Here is a 27,105-nt window from a genome sequence, read left to right on the forward strand (position 1 = left end):
TAAAATCAAGTTGAAATGTTTCCCTTTGCACGCTTTTTTTTTTTCCCTCCTCGTCACACTCGCCTGCATTTGAAGTTCTGCAGCAAACTCCACAAACCAGGACTTTTCACTTCCTACTTCCTAGAGCTGCAGAGCCCATAGCCCAAGTGCATATATTCCTCGATGACAAAAGAGAACAGAAATAGGTTATTAATCCGGTCATTCATCCTCCAGTGACAGACTCGCGCAAGAAATCTGCACTTACAGCTGATAGAGGTTCACTCCGGACCCCCAGGCTGTAGTTGTTCTGACTCTCTTACCCATTAGCCTGGCATCGTATCCATATGGATTCCTAAATTACTGAGTAGATTTAAACACCTACTCATCTTCGGTGTCCCTCAAAACTTACAGGTACCGTATGTAGTATACAGTATTTATATTTTTCATTAAAGGTGCTCTATACGATAAATCCAAAGCATTAATATAACATCAAACAACTATTTGCTATGTAAAGATATAGATGGACAATGTCTATCTGAGGGATGTCACAATGCCAGATTTGTAGTAGTTGATACCAATACCAATGAAATTCCATGATTCTCGATACCTCAATCAAAAACAAAGTAATAAATCCCATGTACTGTACTTAAACATACACTCCTTTCTAACCATTTCCATTCAGATTTTTGGGAAATTATTATTAATTCCTGATGATCTGCCTCAAATTCCTACTGAAGATGTAAATCTTTAAAAAAATGGGTCATAAATATATGCTTTAATTTTTATAAAAAGCTCAGTAATGTCTTAAAACAGCTGGGAACTGTAGTTTCTAACTAACGTTACTCAAACAGGAGTAAATAGTGCATTTGCTGGGGACTATTTTCAACTGCGGATTGATACATATTTGGTGCTCAAGTGAGTATTTAAGGCAGTGAGACATCGTATGTGGGATATGCACGACATAAACTGTGTTCATGGTAATGAGAGTGCAACAGTATGTTTTAAGCTCTATGGCAAAGAGGAATAAGCTACAGTAAGCTACATCACACAGAAAATACTTAATAGTAGGATCAAATCTTTGTGGGTTTTGATATTCTCATGGGATTAGTTGACAAAAATATCACCAGACTTATCCTTTAATACTTTCTCATGTGTTGCATCAGCACGAGTTCTCACTAAGCTGTAGTGTCACTAAATTACTGGTGTAAAATATTCATTGTCTACCAAAACAGCAATGCCATTAATTTATCATCTTTAAATATAAGTTTCAGTGTGTGTATGACAGTTCATTTGAAGGCTGAAATATAGCCCGTGTCCATTATGTCTGTAATTAGTAGAGTTACACTGCTCCAGTGTTGTTGGTTATTGATGTTGTAATATAAATAAGTAGTAATTAGACTGATGGCTATATTGAGCCTCCTTCAATGTGGAGATAAAAATATTTAAAAAATACAGTTAATGGCTTAATTTTCTTTGAGCAGATTTTAACTAAACATAATGAATGACTATTAGATTATCGCATGGGCGTAGGAAGCAGTGGAAATGTGGGTGGAACAATCTAAAGGGGTGGGGTTTGGGTAGATCTAATTTCCTGTATTCTGGTGCATTTTAACAGGTGGTTTGAAACTTCTATCTGGCCATAATAAGAAAAAAAGTATTTTGTAATTTCATCCTGAGAAAGTGGTTGGCCCAGGATCACATATTTGACGATATTAAAAAGCTAAAAGTGCAGAAATTGATTTGATTCGATCTTTAATAATAACCACTCTTAGCCGGATAACATCATAATAACTTTGTGGCACAGGCCCTGATATATATTTATTTAACTGAAAATAGGCCTACATATTTGCTAACATTTCAAATAGCAAATAACTTCAAATCCATCACGTAGATACCAAAAAACTCATAAGATATTGAAATCAATGTGACACAATTAATCACCAGCAATGACTTACGGGTGTTGATGCTTTTTGCTGTTTTTTATTTGATCAATTTCATAACCTCGACAAACTAGTATGACATGGTTGGTACCAATGGATTCTTTATGTTTTCTAGTCTTATATGATACCAGTATCTTCAATCTAGCTTTTAAAGTGAGCGAGCCACAACCTCAGAAAGATCGATTGCATTAATGCGTTAAAATAATTAGTGCCATTAAAACAAATTTGCGTTATCATGTTAACTTTGACAGCCCTGATTTAAAGCTAATAACAATAAAATAAAAACCAACAGCTATAGCCGACTTGCAGTCACGTGACATTTGACAATGTCTGTTGTCGCCGCCATGTTGGGTACCGATGTTAGACACATAGGTACATTATGTTAGAGCTCACCTCTCACCTACATAGCAAAGAACAGAAAAGGTATGCAGAGAAAATGTCGGTAATTGAATGTGATCTTATGGAATCCACGTTGCATCGCCTTACTTAGATATATTTACCAGCCGCAACAGCGACGCTGGTATTGTTTTCACCTTGTGAGTCTGTGTGTGTGTGTCATCATGGCACAATGTGGTTCTGGAGACTCCTACTGTAGCGGGGAACTACCACAGAAGTAGTTTTGAGTACTTTGCCAGGTGTTTATATTTCTGTCTGTGGACAGATTTTGTCTCAGCGATAGCGTCACAACCGTCCAAGATGTAGTCACGAAAATGTACAGGTGTGTAGCTGAGATCAAAGTGAAGGCTGAGTTTGAAGATGGGTGTGGTCCGAGCTAGGGCGCAAGAAGTAGAGGGTAGGAAGTGGCGAAGGGGCCATTGACCCCCCACTTTAATCCCCTGGTTCATTTTGGTGTCTACTTAAAAAACGTTTTCATTTTAGGTATGTTATATGGTCTATTGGTGAAGTAGTATTAATCACTATGAGGGGGGGGGATACATTTTGTCCCCACCGGGGATACAAATAATTCAGCAGAGGCAGGGATATATAGACCCATCCCCCGCGGCAAATCACACCCTGGTATTAAGTAATTGTACAGAACTTTTTAGATGTTCAACATGTGTGCTGTTTCATGGCGATAATGTCAATTATCATCGTCGTGACGTAGCGCAGGCAAGGCATCAGGTTCAAAGATGAAGCTGTACAAGCTGAGAGCTGCAGACACAGTCTGAGGAGCCAATTATTTCCAGTTTCAGAGGCTGTGAGAATGCTCCACTAATTATCGAAAACTGAGCTTGTTCAGCTGCTGAAAAGCTGCAGATACTCTAGAACAATTTGCACCCATTGAGTACCTAGGGTAATTAACGTCAGCCTTACATTTGAAAGAAAGTTTGTTTGTTAGTCATCCATTTGCGTAAGCTACTTTGATGAACCCACCTCAACTTCAAAAGTATTTCGAGCAGCTGCGACGCAAGTTTCACCACGGCTGAAAGGAAACAGAAGTTTGAGGGACCTTGAGTGGTGCGCATCTTCCTGTGGGTAGGTATATTTAAAATGTCAGCTTCAAAAGACTGGCTTTCTGAGACATAATGGGAGCAAGATAACAGCTATATTTACTAAAGTGATTTCATGCAAAATTACCACACTGCCAGTGAAACACAAACAAACTGATTTGCCTAAATACACAATACACACAGTGAGCACACACGTACACACATGTATAAACACTCCAAAAAAATAAATGCACACACAACACGTCTGACTCACAAATCTCTCACTAAATCTGGGGAGTCTAATCTCGCCAAACCATACTATTTAGCCTCTCCAGTTTAAAAATAAGTCCTGAATTTAGTCTAAGTGAGCAAAATGCTGTGAGGCAGAACACCGCAATATGTCCACGCTGTGAGAGGAGTTACGCAAACTAACAAATCACAATGTGACTGCAGACATATACGCAGGATTTTTTTTTTGGGATCATGCTCTTGCAGTCATGAGATGTGGGGGGGAAAAACCTCTTTTTGTGAGTCACTCTGGGATATTTACCACACCAGACATGTTTGTCTTCACTTTACTAGCGAGTTCCTGGACATCCAAAGGATCACCAGAGGGGTCATTAACACCGGTGACCTGTGTCCGGCTTATTGTTGCAGGATAATGGCTTGGACAAAATGGAACTGGGGAGCCGTAACCGAGACAGTCGAGACATGTGAAGTGGAGTCAGAAAGGCGAAAAGGATTGCAGACGTCGGAGGGGAAAAAGCTGGCTGTTTTTAAGAGGGTTCGCAGGGTCACCGTTTTTAAATTCCTCTTGTTTTCGAGAAGAAAAAAAAAAAGATGAGGTCACATGTTACGGCTGTTTAAACCATCTGAGAGGGATGCAAAATGGCTGCTGGCTCCAGAGACCAGAGCTGTGGTTTCTGTTGAGGGTTTCTCCAGTTTCCTTCGTGCAGGCGCTGAGAGCAGATCGGCCAGAGATCTGTCCCTGTGAATCATCAAGGTTAAAGGGAAGATTGGGAGTGATTTGGCATTTGTGTAGCTGGCAGCAGAGAGGAAAACTAAAAAAAACAAACGACCAAATGTTGAACATTAGACAGTATCTCAGTGAGTGATGCATCTCTTACCCATAAATCCTTACTGGGACATGCTGAGATATGTGTTTTCATACGTTCACATCTGAATCTTCTTATTTCGTTGAAGATTTTGGACCAGACAATGAGTGTATTAAAAATCATTTTCCATGTTGAGTTCTTTGGCTTCCGTTCAACACGTGGACGGCTTCCACTATTAGCAATTTTTCAGAAATGCAAATACAAGGTCAACCTCCTCATTACACAAATGGAATATCAAAGAACTGCAAAACAAAGTGGAGATGGAGATTTAAAATACAGAGGAGCGACACTTTTAAAAGAGCTAGGGCATGTGTAATTACGGGAGCGCGAGAGTCAGGGCGCACCGTGGCACCGTCAAAGGGCGCGAGAATGAGCGGGGAAAAGAACGGAATAATGGCGTGGAGATTATAGAGAGAGACCTGTGAGTGAAGGAGCGAAGGCCAGAGGAGGGACATGAAGAATGAAGAAGGGAAACATAGACGAGGTGAGTCGGAAAGACTGAGCAGGTATGGTTGAGGCAAAGATGGAGATCTGTTTGGCAGAAGCTCCAGTCAAACCAGCTGTTCGCCCCCCTCCCACCCAACACCGATGCTCAGCAGTCGACTAATAGGCAGAGTGAGTCAGTGGCTCCGTCTCCTGTCTCCCAGGCTGCCTGGAGGGGCTGTATTGATAATATCCCAGCCTGCAAGGCTCAATCTATCCCCTGGGGCGCTCGGCAGCAAGTGGATGAAGAGTCCCCGGACGGTCTTTTGGCTCCAGAGCTAGACACTCCAGCTAGAGGAAGAGATCTGAACACGATAGTAGGCAGGTACAGCACACACACACACACACATGTGCACAAAACAGGCACACTGCCCGAATGCTCTTCCCCACACCTCATTTATTCTCATTTTGAGTCTCCCCTCTCACACTTCACTGCAGAGTGAGGGGACAGAGAGCAGTGATCACAGAGGAGGCGAGGAGATGTACGATGGAGGGGATGGAGAGAATGACAGCCGTACGCCGAGCGTCGCCCTCCTCTCTTCTCTCCCATCAGAAGTGCTAATCCAGCCAGCGGAGGTGCAGACCACCGCTCACACCTGCCTGCTCCTCTCCATCTTGTTAGGGGCCAGATGGGAGGGAAAGTGACTTCCTGCTGCACTTCCACCACAGGGCTCGTTCCTTCACATTAATACCTTTACTGCTCGGCTCCATTTGTTACACACACTCAAGACACACACTCAGGGGGAGCCCGGGGCTGTGAATGATGGCCATATGCAGAACTGTGCTCATCTATAACCCCCTGTGGCTGGAACAAAGTACAGTAGGCTCCTTGAGTGTTGGAAACCCAAGGTTAACATTTGGAAGTGGTGCAGTGCAGTCGGATTCGGCGGCTCTGCGTATAGAAGCGCGCCTATAGCCGGGATCGACGGGTTCATAAAGGTTAGTGAAGTGGGTTTATAGGTAGAAGGTCACTGGTTTTAGATTTATATGTGTGAGCGTGTGAAAAAAAAATCTGGCAAGGAAGGTGAACGAGGAACTCGCTGGCCCCCTTCGAGCAACGACCACCGTGAGACGTCATGTGACCGCTCTGCAGCCAAACAGCAGCCAGCGGTCACTGCTCAGCTCCCAGGTGTGAAAGTGTGTTAATATGTGAATGTGAAAGCAGAGCTGAAAAGCATGATCGTTCAGCGCAACCCTGCCTCTGGTAAACAGAGGTAAAAAAACAAAAAAAACTACAAAACAAGATAGGTGATGGGTGGATCAAAGAAGAAACACTGGAGGACTCACACTCAGGCAAACCAAACCAGCACCATTAAAATTCAAACAGGGCGAACCAAGGGTATGGAGGCTGATCCACAATGATTGGTGTGTGTGATTGTGTGTGTGTTTGGCCATGAAACAAATTAATGAAAGACTCTTCTTTTTCCATTACGCAGGATGCAACATTTCCTAGTTAGTTTGTTGATTAATGTAGCCTTTTGTGCTTGTTGAAGAAAGACAAAAATGTGATGACCTCTGCATGAATAAACACACATCACCTTGAATTAGCTCCGTATCCAGCACTTTCTGTGTGTGCGCGCGTGCAAAGCTACAAACGTGCACGCTGTCACCATGGTTGCGATGAGATGTAGGTGTGGATCACGAGTAACAAGTTTCATCAGGGAAATGTGCACCTTTTTTTAACTGTGTTTTGTATGTTTGGATCATAATCTGATACCACAAATGTAATTAAATCATTTATTCAAATCTTGGAGAGACAATCTCAACTGGGCCTTAGACTTTTTCATTATTGATTAAACTGCAGATTATTTTCTCAATTAAACGTTCAGTCTATAAAATATCAGATAATATAGAAATGCTCATCATAATATCCCAGAGCCCGAGGACGCCTATAGGTCTTGCTGGTCTTGTTGAGGTCTTGTTTGGTCCGAGAAACTGTCCAAGAGCCAAAGATATTCAGTTTACTATCATATAGGACAAAGAAAAGCTTCAAATTCTCACATTTAAGAAGGTGGAACCAGCAAATATTCTCCATAGCTGATTGAAAAACAACTGAAACCCTTAATTGATTATCAAAATAGCTGCAGATTGATTTCTGTCAGTCAGCTAATCGATTCATCGACCAATTGTTTCAGCTCTAAACTTGAATGTCTGAAAAATGAGCTCAGGGTCAGAAGTCAAATTATGCTGGAAGGTCCAAAAAAGCCCTGGAGCATCCAAAAATACAGTTTAAAAACTAATTTACCATGGCGAATTGGAGGATTATAGTACTGAAAAAATGCAGACTTTGATTTAAATATAGACGTATGCATTTATGCGAGAGAGAGAGAGAGAGAGAAAGAGAGAGAGAGGGGGGAGAGCATGCAAGTAAATGGACTGAAGAGTAGACGTGTCACAAAAACTTTCTTTGATCATGAAGTGTGTGTAAACTAAAGTAGTGTGAAAACAGAGTGACTCATATGAACGGGTCCAACGCGGGTTGAATGCGCATCGACAGGTCCGTGTTATATTGCCTCTGGTGTGTGAAATGTCCGTCCAGGCGCCGTCTCTCTTCCTCTTCCTCTCCTTGCAGTTCTCATACTTACACAACTGAAATAACAACCAGTAACTACTATTTGTCTTTTGTGATTTTAAAGTAAAGATGTATACGCAGCCAAAGGTCAAACTTCAAGGTCACTGTGACCTCACAAATCACATTTTTGGCCATAACTCAAGAATTCATTTGCAAATTATCCTATAAGACACAAATGTCTAGTAGGATAAAATGATGAAGTGTTGACATTTTGGACAGACATGGATGTAAACTGCAACTTGACTGGTTGGCGGAGGCAAACAACTGCGAGGCGGTAATTCTAGTGATTCATGGCATATGGGAACCACAGGTCCAACCGACAGTCTACGTTTGAGAAGCTGATACTAGATAATGTTTGTCATTTTAGCTTGATAAATGACTTAAAAAACTGATTAAGCAAGATCTTTATTGATTTTATGATGATCTACTAATGAATTAGTGGACTCATCATTTCTGCATTAGTCCAAATTCAGGCCTACGAGAAAACTTCATCATCTTAATAAGACTTTATCCCCAAATTATGTTACTCTCTTATGAGTATTTAAATGAAATACAGCAGCCATGTGAATAAAACAAATAAACAAACAACCATAAAATACATTTTATTCATTTTACACCCTGCCTGAAATGTCCACTCACTAGCAAAATACATTTTAGTTAAGACTTTGCTGTGCTTGGAAAATTAAAATGTGCTGCGGAGTAAACAGAAATGGTGTTCACAGTCGGTAAATAACCGGAGCCAGTGGGACCGGCTGAGTGAAGACCATCCAGGCTTCTCGGTGTGCATGTGTTTATCTGTTGGTTTATGTGTCAGTTACAGGCAGAACCCCTGCTGAGAGCAAAGATGTTGTAAACGAGGCACCGCAGATAATGCATTGCAGCGGGTGTCACTGAACGTGTCCCTTTGAGGATACATGCAAAAACACACAAATGTCAGGACACAGAGGCAGGTGTGAGGCCTGGAAAACTAATAAAACACAGCAGTGAACATATGTGAACATACAGTACACACACATACAGCACACAGTGGGTAGGACAGATACGTAATCCTGCACACACACACACTTTTTCATACCCAGGCTGTACACGGGCAATATTTGTCTGATAAGAAAGGTCACTTTTGTCATTTGAAAGCACACGAGCCACTACAGGCTCCACTTTTAAAGCTTCACTGGAGAGAAAGGAGGTCATCCGAGCCTCTGGACACCTCACTCAGCCAGTCATAATTACAGAACAAATCACACTGCTCTTTTCCCTCCATGTCATTTGGAATAGTGGATTAAGAGCACACAGAAAAAGCAGATTTTTTTTTTGAGGCTCGGCCATCTGTGTTTGCTGCGAGAGCTTTTGTGTGTGTGTGTGTGTGTGTGTGTGTGTGTGTGTGTGTGTGTGTGTGTGTGTGTGTGTGTGTGTCTGCTTCCTTATCTCATCTGAACCATCCACCTCTCACACAGCTCCCAGTCGCTTTTTTACTCTCCAAGCCGGAGAGGTCGGCTCAGGGCCCTGAAACTGGGTCATCTGGGTGTTGATTTAAAAAAGAAAAAAAAAAAAAAAGAAAAAGGCTGGACAATGGCTGCAAAGCTGCCTGGACGCGTCTCAGGTAGGGGAGCGAGGGAGGGAGCGATTGATGGGATGGGGCCGAGGAGAGTGACGAGTGGGAAAGGTCAGGACAGAACAGCGCTGCCCCCGTTGCTGGGGGAGATATTTTTGGACAGCACGCCGGGGTCGCAGCGCCAGACTGTCAGCCTCCGCTCTCTTCTGGTTGCAGGGGCCGCGGCCAAGGCGGAGACTCGTGAGCCTCAAGGTCACGGCCCCGCACCTCTTCTGCTGACAGAAAGAGGTGCGGGCGAGAGGGACGGAGGGGTGGAAAGGTCACAAGAACCCTTACGCCATTCTTCTGTTACGGGTCTAAATAAAACCGACTTCGTTCTTCTTGAGAGTAAGCGTGCGGGCTCAAACGATCATCCGTGCAGGGCTGCGGCTTTCGGGTCAAGATGGGACAAGAAAAGGGCTGCTGGGTACGCACTCTCGATTCGGAAAGCGAGTGACAGTTCAGGGGTGTCACCTGTCCACCGGGGGCCTCTGCTGTGAAACGTGATATCACTCAGAGGCTGACCCAGATAGTCCGATAGCTGCTCCAGTAACGGATATCAGGTGGACAGGAAGTTTTAAAACCCATTAGAGATCGACAGCACTTAAATTCAATGTTTCTAATTAGTTCCGCTTGATTTTGCCTGTTTATTTGCATCAGAGGTCCTACTACTATCGATACTATCTCAGGTACCCAAGTGCTACTTGGTGTATTGTAACAGAACATTTTCTAATGGGCTGCATAATTCTGCAGAAAGAGCTGAATAATAAGTTTATAGGCTATTATAAACGTTTTGCGATAGTTCCCTTGAACGTGACTCAGTCTGTGCTGCATATTTCCTCATTAGCTTTTACGCAACAACAACACAATGATTCTTAATAAAAGCAGTTAATATTTTAATAACGTGACGTCCTGGTAGCTGAATGGTTAAAGGATATACCAAATAACCACAACGTCCCTTGTCTGTCCTCATTTCCTGTCTCGACACAATCAGCTGTCCGTTGCATTGCAGGCAATAATTGCCTTTTGTTGTTACGTGGAGGTGCGTTGTTTGGCATGGCGAGGATGTTGCTCCACTTTTCTCCGGTCCCCAATTTTTGGTTGCCAATCCACTTACGGCCATAATCTCTCTGGTGTCAAGCAGGGACGCTGGAAGAGGGGGGACCTCTGACTGACTTCCAGCGTCCTTGGTGTTCAAAACCCGCATCGGATAGCTTCTGAATCGTTGTGCAGCGGAGGCAGTGGTGAGTGTATTTCTGCTGCGTTCCTGCTTGATTGCATATTCTGGGCAACATTGTGGAACCTCTTCTTTACTGCATGATGTTTAGCGGGTTTTTTCTGGAGATGGGAACTGCTCAATCCTCCATAGAAGTTAATGTTTCCATTTTGTAACAGGTTTTAGCAGCTAATTTTGGTACTTTGTATCTGTAACCCGTCCCGGGTCGGCTGTAGTGAGTCCCCGTGATCCTGTCGCTAAGGTACCATGACAACACATTAAAGGCCTTTGCACACCAATGCTGTATTTTTCATCCGAAATTGTTGCACTTTTAAAAATAAATACAACCTCACAATGTGTCAATTACGTTAACACACCGGCTCCTAAACTTTAGTCATTCAAGTTTTCGAAACAGGTTCAATTTTCTGCGTTTTTTCCGCATCCTTCAAAAGGAAAAAGAGGATGGTTTGACAACTAAGAGCCACCGTCTGTGCAAACGTCATCATCCAGAATGTCATCAGATTCACGTCTCCCAGCACAAAGCACTTTACGATAAAGAAATTAAAGAATACAGAGATGCAGAATTTAAAGATAGTTGGTGGCAGGTGATTGCAGAACAGCTTGGATGGTCGCAAAACAAAGGATGTACGAAAGATTAGACAGTAGTGGTTGTGCTCTAGGCAGCTAAACGATAGCTTTTTGTTAATGTCATTCACACCTACGAAATTATTTCAGTGTTGTCTTGTATTGCAAACTTTTGCAAACAAATAATAAAATATAAAGCACTCTGTGGGCAAGGTTTCTGTGCGTAACATTTAAAAAAAACCAACGCATATGACAAATAAGGACTTGGTGTGCAAAGACCTTCAGTCTAAGGTTTTTCCTCAGATGCAGAGTGATACTGAAAGTGCAAAGGAATCAGACGTCGCAGCAGTGGTATGTGGGTATTATATCACGGCTGTAAACCAATCAGATTGCTTGATTTGAACTACCCGTTTTATAAACGGACATGAAAACAGTCTGCAGTGTAAACAAGACCAAGAAAGCAAATGACAAAAAGAGAAAAAATGTGTTTGTTTAAACATTTTATTGCTATGTAAAATTAAAAATCTCCTACCTCCAATGAAAAAGTACTACTCTTAAATACTGTAACACAAATAAAACCAGGCAAAATAAAAAAATATTTGGCATTGTGAGTGAGGTGATGTTTCAGTCTACATGGGGGAGAATTAGATTTGAGCAGATTTAGCACAGCGTTGCTGTCACACCTGTTAGTCTGGATTGATGTTATAAAATGCACACTGTACTGTATCGCACACGCTGCTGACAGACTACCATCTTTAAAACGTCTAGTATCATCTCATGGGGTAGTACACAGTAAACTACTAAACATATAACACTTCCTTTTCTCCCTATCAACATTTAACACTGTATTTAACTGAGGTCCTGCAGTAGTTTGACATATTAACCTTAAATAAAACTGAACACATGGAGTAGATGTGCTTATTATTGGCACATCCACGATCTCCCTGGCACTTGTACCTACAGGAAAAAAAAAAAAAAGGCTGCAGCTGCTTGTCCCAGGCAAACCGCCGCCGTTACAGTACAGAACATTTGAGCTGGTGAGCCGAGTCATTCGACGTTGCCGCACAATCTGTAAGCGATGCGGCACATCCTTATTATCTTTAACGCATCCGTACTCCAGACGACAAATCCGAAAGCGAAGTGTCTCCTTCTGAGTGAAGCCGATACAAAGACACAATAATTAATGACAACACAAAACTTCAAGTATATTCCAAACGCAGCTCCTCCGTCTAGCCACTACATCTGGGGTGAGGGACTAAAATCTAGGCATGCAAACACTACTCTTAATGTGCACCCACCTTCATCCTCTTTCTGTGACGTACTGCAAAGTGCATATTAGGAACCGGGTGCTCTCTTAAGACTTAAGTTTGGCTCTTGTGGCGCTGTGGCGTCAAAGCCAGCTCGTTCTCTAAAGAGGCAAAGAGGCTTTACTACTTTGACATTCTAAAAACGTTGTGTCGCTTACTAGTGATGCACTTAATATCACACAGCTAAAACATGAAGCATTCAAAAAGTTTTGAGCTCTCTGGGCGCCACCTCTCTACTGTAAAAACTGGAACATAAAGTGACTGTTGATTTTATAAACGTAAAGTCTTTGATATAAGTTATGAAATAAATAAAAATTCGGACATAAAATAACTGATTACAGCCAGCAAAAATAAGCTTTTTGTTGTTTTTTACATCCACTTTCTCAAACAATGGATAGCTTTTGTTGATATCATTCCATATCTGCATTCTGCATCAGCATTCACTGCATTCATGAACTATCTTACAAAATAAGTAAGTACATAAATAAATAATCCTTGCATTGTTTAGTATTTGTTATTCTTTCCTTTTACAGTACCATGACTTGTAACTGTACAGTGAGTAGGTATAATACAGCAATTACAATGAGAAAAGAGGGGTAAACCCATTGTCTGGTGTTACTGGGGTTAAAGGTAGGGTGTCGAGGGTACTAGTGGTCTGCTGGTCTACGCTGGTCCAACATAATCGAAACTGAACAAGGCCCTTTAGCAATCCCAAATCCTCCGGCCTTTCTTTGTTGGTCTTCCAGGGGGGGGGGATTTGGCCCAGGTTGAGGCTCCTGCCGGCGTCCAGAGCTGCCTCGAATTCAGATCCGTACCGGACTTTGCTGAGATCGGAGTTTTGGCTGGGTGAGAGTCAGGGCAGGGAGGTTGAGGTCAAAAGGCGAGGTGTCGTAAATCAGGGTTGCCACGGTGACCTCAGAAGTGGCCCATCCTGGCGGCGAAAAGGCTGCGTGAGCGTGGCACTGCCGAGGAGATGCGGCCAAAGCTGGACGAAGGCCACTTCATGATGAACTGGGAGGTCACTGGCAGCAGATACCTGGACAGACGGACAAGAGCGAGGGACGGAGGGATTAGGGGGAAAGGATGAACATAATGAGAGGATTAGATATGCATAGGTCACAATTTAGAGGTCAGGGCGCATTAGTGCACGGCACTGAGACCACACATTGCACACTTTTCATATATTGATTCTACCGTTTTTATGGCCGTCTCCATTTGCACATTTCAACTTTAATAATAGCCTGGGGATTTCAACATATGACATCACCTTCCCCTTGAAAACGAGCAAAAGATGAAATAAAAAATGTATTTGTGAGATCCATATGATCTGGGGCAGGGGTATTCAAACTTGCAACTATTTGTATTTTAAAACTTTTCAACCTAAACACTTCAGACATGTTTCATATTGAAACAAATACATTTCCATTTGAATCTTCTTAATTTAAGATAAGATGAGATAATCCTTTATTAATCCCACAGCGGGGAAATTTGCAATGTTACTGAATGTTAATTTCACTGATATGCCTTTAAGCAGAGGGTCATTTTATTCAAATTACATTCGGACTTAACCTGAAGCATTTATAGCCTTTAAGTAATTGATCTTAAAAGCTTTCAGAAAAACATTAGCAAGACTGGCATAGTCCTAAAAATAGGTAGATATTTAAACTTACCAAGTGCTTCATCTAAAAATGATTGCACTGTCACAATTATACAGAGTTTCTTTTGGCCCAAAGCTAACGTGGGTGGGAGTAATGGACACAATATGCATGTTTTATTGGTGCAAATAGTCCCCATCTGTAGATATATATAGCACATTTTTTCGTGGACCCCCTGACAGAGTGCCACGGACCCCACTTTGAGAATCACTAGTGTATTTTGTATAAGTCTGCTACTAACGATTAAGATTTTTTTCCGATTAATCAATTATTTTGTCTATAAAATACCAGGAAAATAATGAAACGGTTACAATTCCCCACACACCAAGGTGACGAGATGTCTTGTTTTGTCTGACCAACAGTCCAAAACCCAAATATATTCAGTTTACTATCATGTATGACAAAAGAAAAGCATCACATCCTTCTATTTGAAATGTGGAAACAGCAACTATTATCAACTATTTTGATTATTTGATTGTCAAAATAGTTGACGATTCAATCGATGGAGTAATCGTTGAATCACTATTTCTTTGTACCAAATCTAAAATTCCATATACATCGTGCTCTCAGTTACAGTCCTGTTTAATTACCGGTTATATGCAGTATTTATATATGAGCTCGTAGAGTCATAAATTATTGACCTTATACTGACAGAAGCAGATTTTTTTTTTCTTTCAGGACATCTCAATTTTTCAACTTTGACCCTTTTTTTTTTTTTTTTTAAATCTTTGGTATCATGAACAGAAAATCCTCACCTATCATTCCGAGGCATAGGCGTCAGTACCTTTCTAAGACTTTTCTATGACACCTTCCACCGAGACAGAGCAGTGAGGCAGCTCCTGCTAACAGCGTTCCAGTACCTGAGAATGAGACCAGCGTCAGGTTGAGATAGAGTCAGGAAGGGGGCTGAACCCTGCTCCCGTCTTCCTTAGCTACTGGGAATGAGTCAGATATGGTTGTCAGAGCAATGTCAGATGAGATGATCAAATCCTGGACAAGGTTAACTGAAGGTTATGCAAAATGTTGGGGTACCGTTCAGAAGACATGAGACAAAGGTGGGAAAGTTGAATTCTTCCAGACTGGATCAGTTGGAAGAATGACTTACATTCATGGGCTTTTTGCAGCACACTTGTTATATTGTGATGTTATGTGACCTCATTGCCACATCCGCAGCGACGATCTTTTAGCTAATAAAAAATACATCTAATACCCCGTTTAGTTAAACGAGTACAATGGACAAAAGAAATAGTCCCTGTGGAAGTGTTTAAGATGTGACAATCTAATCAAAAGGGAGCCACTGGGGCTGAGGATTACAGAGTGAGGAAATAATATCTTCTTTTAAGCTGGCACGGAGATAGCATACTTTTTCTCTGACAGCTCTCTCTCCTTGTGAAATAGCTCTTGGACAAATTAGCCGAGCAGTTTCTTCTAAAGTCGACCGGAAAGGGAAAAAAAAAAAAGAGCACATGTCGCTGAGGGCGTCCGCTTCAACACCACAGCGCCAGACTCGGGAGAGTTAGAAGGGATTCAAATTAACTTCATTTAGTCCGATGAGAGTGTCCTTGAAGCAGCTTCAAGTGGGCCGTAGGTATCCCTTCAGCACATCCTCTTCGGCTCAGGCTGGACTTGGAGAACAAGCGCTCAGTCCGGCACTTCTTAAACTCCTCCGTTCAAACCCAGGAGAACAGGAGAGGGCGGGATATGCTTTGCTTTAAGCCTTTCACATTTACTTCTAAGTAGCCGTCTTCGAGGTGACATTTAGTGATTCCTTTGCCATGATTTTTTTTGTCACCCTTCGATTTAATTTCTTCTACATTTTCTTATGTTTCTCTCCTCCCTGCTCGGCACCTTACTCCATCACCTCCTTCTATGAGATTCGCCATATTCATCCATTGGGATTCTGTTCATGGATTTGTGGTGTGATTTTTTTTTTTTTTCTCCCCTTCATTTCCATAAGGCTTTCACTGAAAACCCCGAGCACCATGCATGGAAATGGCAGTAAAAAATAAAAAAAAGGAAGAAAATCAAATATTGAACATTCATTGGGGGCCCCGAGTGTGTGTTCTTCAGAGATCCTCTGCTATTCACTTTGAGAATATTCTGCTCCTAGAGAGCATCGCGGTGCTGGTAGTGGCAAGAGGGGTGGGAGGGCTTCTCACGTCCAAGCGGCCGCTGTATCTGCGGGCTATATTTAATTGGACTCTCATTCGGTATCTTCCAGGTTCGTCCTCCTTTTGATCATGAAGAAGGTCTCGGCAACAACGTGCATGCTTGAAAGCCGGGGGGAGGCTTGTTCGTGCACTTGTGCTTTGCTTCAATCCATCAGTTGACAGAAAGATACTCTCCTGCTCCGCTCCTGACGAGCAAAGCTACAATCTACCGCCGTTCCCGCTGACAGGCCTTCCGCGCTACACCTAAGTCCTCCATCGAGATGCAACTGCCACAGCGAATTACGAGACAAATAAAATATCATGACTAAGGATGGAGGGGGGAAGACTGCCGCGATAGCTGACGCAATCACAAACCAAGAGGTACAGAGAGGCTTGAAGGTTATCTGCAGCCCACATTCAGCTCAACACCCCAATTAACCCTAATTACCGCCACACTTTTCAGACAGATGAAAGTTAATAGAATCTGAAACTTTTATCATCATGGGGAAATTGTCTTTGGGTAGTGACAGTAATTCCAGGCTTAACAAGAAAGTCATTAGCAGAGCTATTTGGCTACTTCCTCTCATCTGCCCACACAGACTGAAGGACTTTGCTAAGACCCATGGGGCTGTTGACATACCTGATCAGGGCACTCAACAGAGGAAGGATGCTTGAACAAGAGCGGGCAGGTGTGGTCAACAATGGAGACCCCGGCCAACAGACCCACTTTGACGTGTGCTAAAGGCTGCCAAGAGCTCTGAGAGTGTATGCGTTATGACTGTGTGTGTGTACATGCACAAGACACGGTGTGGATAGTTAGTGAGTTAGTTGCCTGAATATATGATGTTTGATTTCAGTGTGGGAAATAGTCAGTATGTGAGCTGTGCCAAACTGGTCTTTTAGGGAGCCGTAAAATATCTGTACACTTCAGGCTTTGAGAAATGTTTTGTTTTTATCCAACGAAATATTGTGCTTCAATCCATATTTGTTGGCGTTTAGCCTATCAAGAACAACATTCTCACGGCAGTCAAAAAACGATTTGCTCTCTGGCTTGCCTCACACAAACGGAGGCACGTATTTACAGGGCGGTCTAGTATCATTCTAGCACCATACATTATATTTATAAACAATAACACAAAATCATATTTTTCCCATTTCTTTTTTTAGGGTGATGACATCATAAAATATGACAACAGACATTTGAAGGTTCATTAAAAAAAACTCTATAGAAGCTTTGAATATTAAAACAAATGACGGTGCAGCCCATGCCGGTAAATCTTATGCTTTGGTGCTCATGGTTTCTGTAAAATGAACTGAACGTTTGGATCAGAATCGGATAGAATCTAACCGATTTAAGGATATGTAGCATGTCCATATTGACAAAAGTTACCCGCCGTCTAATTGAGACCTGCGTTTATTTGTCAAAACGTGTAGCGACACCGGGCGAGTAAAAGGGACTCAGCTTTTAATTGAAGTTTTATGGTAGTATACAGTTGTCAATAATGGCTGGTCGGTAGCTGGTGCATTAAGATATTTCTCAGATTATGTCTTTAGTAGTCGTGTTACCGGTGTTACATGGTGTTTGAGCATACACCAATTACATTACTTGCCCATCGCCCCCGCGGTTGTATTGCTTTTCTTATAGACATAAAACCCATTTAGTTAATTTTGGCGTATCAGCGCCGTGTTATCAATACATAGTCGGACGACGGACGCTACAAACTGAAAGTGAAAGTGTCTGCTCCAGACGTAGTCTCAGAACAGAGTAGCAGGAGTCAGATTTCACACACGAGACGATAGAGAGTTGACAGACAAGACGATGGCGGAGGATTTGGTGTCAAAGCGAAAAGCAAAAGCGCCTATTTAGCAATACTTCGGATTTAAACCCAATGCTATAAGGGAACCGTAACTTTAATGAGGAAATCGCCGTGCGGAGAACGAAGACTTCACAGCTGGTGTTCGCGGCGCAGCGGAAAGCTCAACCGGAGAGGCCAGACATACAGTCGTCCAATGTTAAAGATCAGAGTAAGAAATTGAGCGTCATCATCTCTTGTAGAATGTCCGGTGTAATCGGTAACACTGGTGTTGTTACAAGTTTATGAATCGTTGGGAAGATTTCTTCAGCATGACATCCCTACTCACATGCCCATTATGTACGTTGAACGTTACTGGTTGCTGGTGTCCTTTCTAATGGGACTCTAATGTAAGACATGGGGGACAAAATCCACTTCTTTCCATGCAAAAGTGCATTTTAAAGTTCAGCTGAAACTCATATGTGGTTTCAGTAGACAAATCAAATCTTCAAAAGTTAGACTTTTTAATACGTATTTCCCTCTTGGTGTTTCCCGTGTCAATAGGAAGACAGTTTTGATCATTCTTTTTTATGGAACAAGGACTGTGGATATTGTCCCCCATCTGAGGGACAGGGAAGTGTTAGGAAGTGATCAGCTCAGAGCCAGTAGAGACAACCAGAAAACTGTTTCAATGTACATATTGACGTGTAATGAATGAAGCTTCAAACTGATCCTTTAAATGTACTTGTCAGTTGGATGTGGACACAGCTTGAGAGAAGTAGTTTGAGGTTAGTTTGAGTGTGAAACATCCGAGTTGGGACGGATGATCGTTGCGTAACGGTCACATGACATGTACATGCACACTGCTCTCATACACGCACAGTTTACCCTCTCATAGAAAGCTTATGCATCAATGGGAAAATAACCCTAATTGCTTCTCATGTATCTGAAGTGGCGGCGGGTTGCGACTGTTCCCTGCATGCCTGATGGAGAGATGTGAAACCGTTTGTGCTGTTTGTGTGAAACTGCAAACCACACGATGAAAGCCGAGTCATTTTCTGTCTTCTTGTGACAAGAAGAGAGCGGTGCTTAGGTTGATCACAGCACTGATGCGGTGCAGGTGAGTCGCTCAGTTCCCACTGAGGCCACTCGTACTGAAAATGCACTCAGGGTAAGATGCTCTTGATAAAAGCGTTGAGTGAAAGGCATAGTTAAGCATGTGGCAGCGGGGTGATTGGCTGGTGATGTGCAGCAAGCTGGCCGAATGGTGGACAAACAGTGCTCAAAACAGTCGTAATATGCTTCCTTCTCCTTCCTTTCAAACACATTGTTTATAGTTTTTGGGCATTTGAAACGTATCTCATGCCGTGTATGTCAATCCAAATATTTGAATATTAGTGAGGGAATGGAGAGGAGACCATGCTAGACTGTTGGTTGTGCAGCCAAAGCAACCATCATCGGGCAGGTGGGACCAAGCCTTTGTTACAGCAGCAGTGAGGTGGTGAGGAGCGGTGGTAAAGCAGGGGACGGGGACGGTGCTGGGAGATGGGGGGGGTTTAGCGGAACTAGCAGAGACCTGCGTCGAGGGGCGAAGAGGAGGAAGAAGCGGCAGCGACAGCAGCAGGGGTGGTGGAGCCATGGGTAGAGGCTGGTCCAGCGGCAAATGTAAAGCTTTTTTACACAGACATATATAGACAGAAGAAATAAGGAGAGACAGACCAATGCGTGCTTATATGGACTCTCAAGGATGCCTAACATATGTGGATACACCAGTGGGTCCTTTTGTGCATCCTCGAGTTGTTAAATCCATTCACAGTTTTATCTTATAGTTCATTTATATTCTTGAATCTATCCTCAAAACAAATATGCTCTCAAGATAAAACAATCAACAGCAACATATGTCAGATTATTTAAAACACAAGTAGCTCTACAACCGTACACAAACCCCACGTACTTCTTCTTTCTAACAGCTGAGGTTTTTATACTGTAGGCGCAAAGTGATAGCCTGTTTAAAATATGCGCAAGAGTTATGAATCATGTAAAGCGAGGCCCCAGGAAAAAAAAAAAAAGAGCTCTCTCTCTCTCGTAAGGTCATTTGCTGCACAGGCTCATCTGGGCTCTAATTGAATTAAGCAGGCCTCGGGGGGCCCCGGGCTAACCTGAGCGCTAATCTGTGGGCCATTATTTCCTGTTAACAGCGCACTCCCTCTCTCCCCCCCCCTCTCCCCTCACCCTCCTCCCTCCCTGTCTGCCAGCCCAAAGCATATGTGCTTTAAAAGTTCGCTCACTCCAAACCTGAGCTGCTGTCTCCTGCGGGGATCAACCTTAAAAATAGAATGAGGCTGATTTTGTTGTTTGTTTTATCGGGTTTATGTGATGAAGATGATGGCTCTAAGTCTCCACGGAGGAGAGAGGGGGAATGTATTCTGAGAGAGGTTTAATGATGATGGCTGTTTTCAAATCAAAGTTTTTCGTCTCTGTATGTCAAAGTGTGTTTATTTACCCAATTTAGTTTTTTTCAGTGCTTTCTAAAGGGAGTTTTAACAAAGTTTAGTACCAGGCATCACTGTGGTTCATGCTGCTTTAACAAACTCCGCTTTAACCAGTTGACCTGTCGAGACCTAAAGATAAATCTTAACGCAGGTTCGGTGTTCTGGTGGGCTTGTTTTCCTGCCCCTGATATTATCGTGTGTTGTGTCGTTTTTTTTATTGTTTTGATACCGTTATGACCATTTATATATGGTGCACTAGTTTAATCTGTAAACTAGGACAATATAAGCTTTGAAATTAATCTATTTTCGGTGGGGCTGTCAGAGTCAACGCGATAATAACGTGTTAGCGCATATTCATTTTAACGCCACTAAATTGTTTAACACATTAACACAACTTGCGATTTTTAGGTTGTAGCGGGCTCAGTTTTAAAGCTAGAGTGAAGACACTGGTATATAGAAATATATATATTTGAATATGTAAACTAGAAAAATCTAAGGAATCCATTGGTACCAACCATTTCATACTAGCTTGTCGCAAAGGAAGCTAAATAACGCTCCAAACTTGTGCCAAAATTTGGTGAGGAATAACTGTCATGGCCCTTTTCAAAGGGGTCCTTTGACCTCTGACCTCAAGATATGTGAATGAAAATAGGTGCTATCGGTACCCACGAGTCTCCCCTTTACAGACATGCCCACTTTATGATAATTAAATGCAGTTTGGGGCAAGTCATAGTCAAGTCAGCACACTGACACACTGACAGCTGTTGTTGCCTGTTGGGCTGCAGTTTGCCATGTTATGATTTGAGCATATTATTTGTAATGCTATATGCAGTACCTGTGAGGGTTTCTGGACAATATTTGTCATTGTTTTATGTTGTTAATTGATTTCCAATTATGAAATTATACACACATTTGCATGAAGCAAGCATATTTGCCCACTCCCATGTTGATAAGAGTATTAAATACTTGACAAATCTCCCTTTAAGGTACATTCTGAACAGATAAAAAATGTGCGATAAATTTGAGATTAATCGCGATAACTATGGACCATCATGCAATTAATCGCGATTAAATATATTAATCCATTGACAGCCCAATAATCCTCTTTCCAACATTTTGAGTGCCGCTTTAACCTGGGTCATACCAGTAGACTCTTGAATCCCATTGTGTCCTTGAATCTCATCCAGCCACCCGACTGCACACTGAACTATCTATTACAGTAGGAAAACTATACGAATCTTTCAAAAACACAGAGCTCAGTGGAAAGACATCAAAGGGTTGGGCGTCCTTCTCACCTGGTGTCATCCCATTCGGGGCTGAGTCCGGTCAAAGAGCCGCGGGACTCTGAGACAAACTTGTAGACGACCAACAGGCAGTCTCGGCACAGCTGGACCAGCCGGCGGCAGCACTGCAGCTCCTGGGGCGACACCACCTCGCTGCTCTTACTGAAGATGGTCTCCCACGATGAGCTGGAGAGCAAACGAGAAGGCACGCACACACAAATTAAGTTAGCAGTTAAAGATTAGCATCGCCGTGTATTCATCAATATGCACACATATACAATACATGTTTATCATGCGTATGCACGGGGCAGGCATACAGATTAAGTCATACATATGGAAATATGTTCTCTAATGTGTGGCCTTTACTGTACACGTGTGCATTTACATTTGCATAAGCACACTCTCACACGCAGACATGCAGGAAGACACACAGAGAGGAAGGATGAAACAAATCCAAGTACAGTTAACCCCCTTTACAACCCCGGACATACCCCTGACTGTGAGAGAGCTTCAACAACTGAGACACACAACCCCGGGGGGTGCGTTTGATGTCTACCCCCTTTCACTCCTTGGGAGGTGGGGGGGCGCTTCCTCTGAAAGGGTTCAAAACTGTGTGTTTTTTCCATTCTCTTTCTCTAAGTCGTTTTCAAAGCCTGTTGAATTCATCGCCCACAATAGCTGCTAGGCCGTTTGATTGTTGTTAAGTCCCTTAGATAAAATATCAAACAGGAGACGGAGAGTGGGGGGGGGGGGGCCGCACTCGGATTTGGAGTGTGCTTTTCGAGGTGCGCCGCTTCTCTGTCGCTGCGTGACATCGGGGCCCCCTGTTGGGTTCATCCGTGTTTGGGCCGTGGCCTGTTGTTGGGAGGGGCCGGGGCGATAGGCTAGCAAGCTAGCTGAATCATCCGGGCAGGCTGTAGTCAGACAAAAGCTGCATGGGGCGCAGCGTGCTGGGGGTAGCTGAGGCTAGGCTAGGCTAATCCTCCCCAGGCCTCTACCTCTCCACTCAATCTTTTCTCCACCATTTTTTTTATGATGTCTCATTTTCAATCACTCTCCTCTCTGCTTTTCCTCCGTCACCGGGTTCCCTCCCCCTTCTCGCCTCCTGCTTATCATCCCCCTTCATCTCTATCGCCCCGCTCACTGCCTCCCTCGCTCTCCCTCAATTACGGCTGCCAAAGGATGTAAGGGAGGAAGCGAATGGAGAGCTGTGGGCAGCGACTTCAGTTACACCCTCTGAGCCCTCTGTGTCAAGGGAAACACGACCACTGAACAACTGAACTGTAAAGAATATGGATGCAAGAAGGTCACACCTCCATCACTGATGAGATGAAAAGCTACCAGCACGGCAGCTGTCTGCATGTCAGGGTTGTGTGTGTGTGTGTGTGGCTCTGTCTGAGAGTGCTAATGCGTGTGACAAATAAGTGGAAACCAACTTTGTCTGTCTTTGTGGGAAGCAAAGGAAGCTAATGTGAACCACTGAAACAGTAGTTGTGTGTGTGTGTGTGTGCTGTTTGGGGGTTTCTATAGGAACGTGATCAAGTTGGCTGTCGCTGCAGTGACTCATCTTGTAGGAAGCCACTTACTGTTGCATCAAAAAAGTAGGAAAAGGAAATAAATAAATAAAAAAGAAGCCAAATGAAAACTTCAAAGTATCTGATAACAACCCATAGTAAAAGACCTAAGAGGCCTTCATTCACCTCCTTCCTGCTTCCACTCCTCCCCTCTCCTTTTCTTGCTCTCACCTGTGAAAAAGCCCTGATTAACAGCCCAGATTTGTGACCTTAATTTGCACCCTGTCTCCAAGGAGCAACATGTTTCTTTCATCCCCGAGAGCTTTCAGGAAAGTGCAGCGGGGTCTGCTTGGTCTGTCACTCATTCTCTGTCATTCAGCTGCAGTTGCTTCCCCTCGTCACACTGAATAAAAATGGCAAATTGTCCCTGCTGTCACTGAAAATGATATATTGACGAACACTGGGCTTAAAGGACATGGGGGAGATTGCGTGATGCGTGAACTTCTGGTTATGGAGATGACAGAGTGGCGTTATGCAATGAAGAGAGAGAGGTAATTGGCCTGCAGTGTGATCACTTGTTTGTGTTGATGTAGAAGAATTAGTGTCCACGAACATCTCTGTTCATTCAAGGGTGTTCTTCGGGATATTCTTCAACGTCTCTTTTGATTTTCTTTTGTCTTTGTTAGTTGGTCGTGGTTTAAGTCACCAATTACAGTCAGAAAACTCAAATTTCTTGCCTTTCCTCTTTCTATTCCTCTTTTCGTCCCACCTTGGATTGTGACGCGGTCAACCGACACTTACGAACTAGTTCGTTTTTAGAGATGTTTCAATACCATTTTTTCCTTCCCGTTACTAATTCCGATACCTGAACCTGCATATGGGCTGATATCGATATATATATTGTCATTTTGCTAACATTTTGCTAGCTCTGGCTAATGTAACACCCTCCACTAGCACCTCCCCGATCGGTACTGCGCATGTGCGGCATCATTCGGTCGCAGTGATCGTTTTTCCCGGAGCTGATGTTCGAAGTACCCAACGAGTGAGCCATCTAGCTTCTTTCTCATCTCTATTGAAAGTTGCACATGCACAGTACCGATCGGGCAATGATGTAAGGATCGGGTTGCGAGGGTCATGTGTTGTTGTTGTTGTTGTTCCTGTGTAGCGTAAATGAGCTGATAAATGATATGATAACGTGCTATCGGATTAGTGCATAGACTTTCCGATATCCAATCTAGCACTTTACGCCTTGTTTCCACACAGTTTTGTTTTGTGTCCGTAAATCCATATAGTATACGGATTACGCCCCCTGATATTCAACGCAATGAAATGTACCTCTTTACCGATGTATAGAAACACCACCACAGATTCCCATAGGAATGAATGAGCTTCCGGTTGACTCGCGTACTGTGCGTACACAGAGGAGGTATTTCTGATACTGGAACCGGAATCATAACAACTCTAGTTTCACACATACCCCAGCCATCCCATCCTCATCCTCATCCTAATCCAGCCCACAACCTTGCTCAGGCTGGCCTACCCCGTGTTGGAGAAGCAGTTCCACAGGCCCTGGCCGTGACTCCAGAGCAAGCGGTTGAAGACGCGGTTAAAGAGCCTGTAGAGGTGTAGACTGTCTACGTCCGGCTCCCTCCAGATCCGCTGCATCGCTGAGCGTACATTGGTGCGCACAATGTCCAACACCTGAGTGACAGAGAAAGAGAGAAGGAGAGCAACAAAGGTTTAAATGGAGCATGTGATAATGAAGTAAATTAATGCCGCGAGACAAAAGGTGACAGCGTTTCTAATTGATATGCGTGAGTTGGCATTTGTTCCTACTGTAAGATTTCTTTCTCTTTTTTTCTGTCTTACCTTAAAATTAGCAATCACAGAGGCTAATGCATTCACTCAGTAACCGAGAGCGAGCTTGCTTTAATGAATAAACAGACCGATGCACACACTCAAGAACACCAACACATAGAGTATATGCACAAACACATCCTGAAAACGAATTTAATCAGACCTTAAACACAGTGAAGATTTATCTATGCATTCATGTTAAAGCATGCAGACATACTGTACATCCTGTGTGTGTGTGTGTGTGTGGCTGTGGTAGAAGCAGGACAATATGAAAATGCTGGGGCAGACAGTGGAGAGCATGGGAGAGGACTAATTGCTGCACCGACGTCAGTCTTGGGGAGAAGGTGTCAGAAGTTACTAGGCGGTCTGAGGACACCTGCGCCAGCCTTCCATCTTCCCTTCTTCGTTTTCCCCATCCCTACCCACCTCACTGCCTCCTCTTCCTCCCCTTTTCTTTCTCTATTCACCCCGCTCAGAGTGCAGCGCTGTGGCTCTTTTGACTTTGATTCCTCGCTCCTCATTACTGACGTTCCCGTCTGACTGTGTGTGCGCGTGTGATGCCAAGAGGCAAGATTTCCAATATGAGGCGAGCGAGACGCGCGCATATACACACTCAGACAAACTGATAGATGAGTAAACACACACACACACAGATCTGTTTTGGTATGGTAATCAGATGGCAGAGCGGTGGGCGCCACATTCCTGACCTCTGCCTGCTGCTCATTAGGCTGCTCCACTCCAAATAAAACATCGGCTCGCACCGCCACAGCCCACAACACAGCCGAGCACAGTTGTGCAGAAAGCAGCGGCTGAGAGATCACATCATTACTGACACGCCTACCGGATGCCATTTCACGTCTTGTCCCCCTCTTCTGTTTTGTTTACATCCTATTTGGTGTCCCTACCTCTCACTGTCTGACATGATAATGATCTTCATGCCTGTCTCTTTTTTTTTCTTTTTTCTCTGAAGTTTGATTTGGGGGTTATTTTTGTACTTTAAAAGTTGTTCAAAAGCATTCAAAGGAAAGGCAGGAGCGGTGACATTTTGTCATATTCACCGGTTTTAACAATGTCCATTCTATACAGGGTGACAGTATAGATAGTGTGGGAGCCAAGGTGAAGGTGGGAAACTTATACAGGTGTCAAAAGATAAATGTGGCCCATTTTTAAGACTTCAAGACATTTCCAAATCTATATCTCTGACAATAATCTCTGAATCTAAGGACGCTTCCACAAGCCAATATTTGGTGTGCTTTAATCGAACATTTGGGCGGTTGTGAACGCAGTGATCGAACTCTGGTGTGGTTCGTTTGGGCGGTTGTGAACGCAGTAATCGAACTCTGGTGTGGTTCGTTTGGGGCGGTTGTGAACGCAGTAATCGAACTCTGGTGTGGACCAAAACAACCGAAACCGAAAATGGTTGTTTTGACTGGTGGTCTCGGACCGTTTCCAAGCGAACAAAAAGGGAGGCTGAGATGGAAGCAGGTAAACGACAGGTTTAACATGAGTGGGAGAGAACTGACTGATGTTTGCTTGACATATGGGCCGAAGAGAACATACAGAATATGCTAAATAAAGTCCACACAAACAGAGATATTTGTAAAGTAATTCAAGACAAACTGGAGGAGAAGGGATTTGTGTGCATTCGATTGGTGCCGAGTCAAAGTGAAAAACTTTGCATTCCCTGCATAGAAGTGGCAGCTCTCAAGATGAAAAGGATAAATTCGCTCCTTCATACACGCCCATCAGCTAATTGTTTTTTTTTTAGTTGGGCCGCTTTAATTTGTGCACTTTGAAACCGAACCAGACTACATAGAAAACGTACCAAAAGTATCAATTTAACTCTAATTCAGACTAGCCAAACCGGCTATTGCTTGTGAAAGAAAGAAAAACCTAACTGTTATTGTTATAAGTTAATAAAGTGTCAGTAACTATACGAAGCTCAGGTTTTCTCACTCACATGTTAGCTTTTTTCTTTCTGAAACACACATACCAGATCTTCCTTTTCAGTACGTTTGAGTACATGTTAATCTCTGCAGCTCAAGGCCACATTTCCACCAGCCTTTCCTTCAAAACAATAGGCTCCAACTCTCAATGTCTATTCTTTGTTGAATTTTCTATTGTTGGGTTTATGATGTAGTCC

General features: G+C 43.2%; 1 protein-coding gene across 5 annotated transcripts in view; it reads right to left on the minus strand.

Annotated features, from left to right (window-relative positions):
* Window positions 1-11,394: 11,394 nt before the first annotated feature.
* The window catches only part of ttll7 (tubulin tyrosine ligase-like family, member 7), a 94,620-nt gene continuing 78,909 nt past the window's right edge, over window positions 11,395-27,105 (minus strand). Inside the window, exons 19-23 of one of the 5 annotated variants that reach the window (XM_037768949.1) lie at window positions 24,646-24,806; window positions 21,604-21,777; window positions 19,393-19,487; window positions 14,658-14,733; window positions 11,395-13,254 (exon numbers count right to left, since the gene is read on the minus strand). In XM_037768949.1, the coding sequence (XP_037624877.1) occupies window positions 13,134-13,254; window positions 14,658-14,733; window positions 19,393-19,487; window positions 21,604-21,777; window positions 24,646-24,806 (627 nt within the window). In that variant the 3' untranslated portion in view covers window positions 11,395-13,133. Of the gene's footprint in view, window positions 13,255-14,628; window positions 14,734-19,392; window positions 19,488-21,603; window positions 21,778-24,645; window positions 24,807-27,105 lie in introns of all 5 variants that reach the window. The other 4 variants (XM_037768950.1, XM_037768952.1, XM_037768953.1 and 1 more) reach the window with 4 other exon arrangements.

The sequence above is a fragment of the Sebastes umbrosus genome, chromosome 5, assembly GCF_015220745.1.
Source record: "Sebastes umbrosus isolate fSebUmb1 chromosome 5, fSebUmb1.pri, whole genome shotgun sequence".
Classification (NCBI taxonomy): domain Eukaryota; kingdom Metazoa; phylum Chordata; class Actinopteri; order Perciformes; family Sebastidae; genus Sebastes; species Sebastes umbrosus.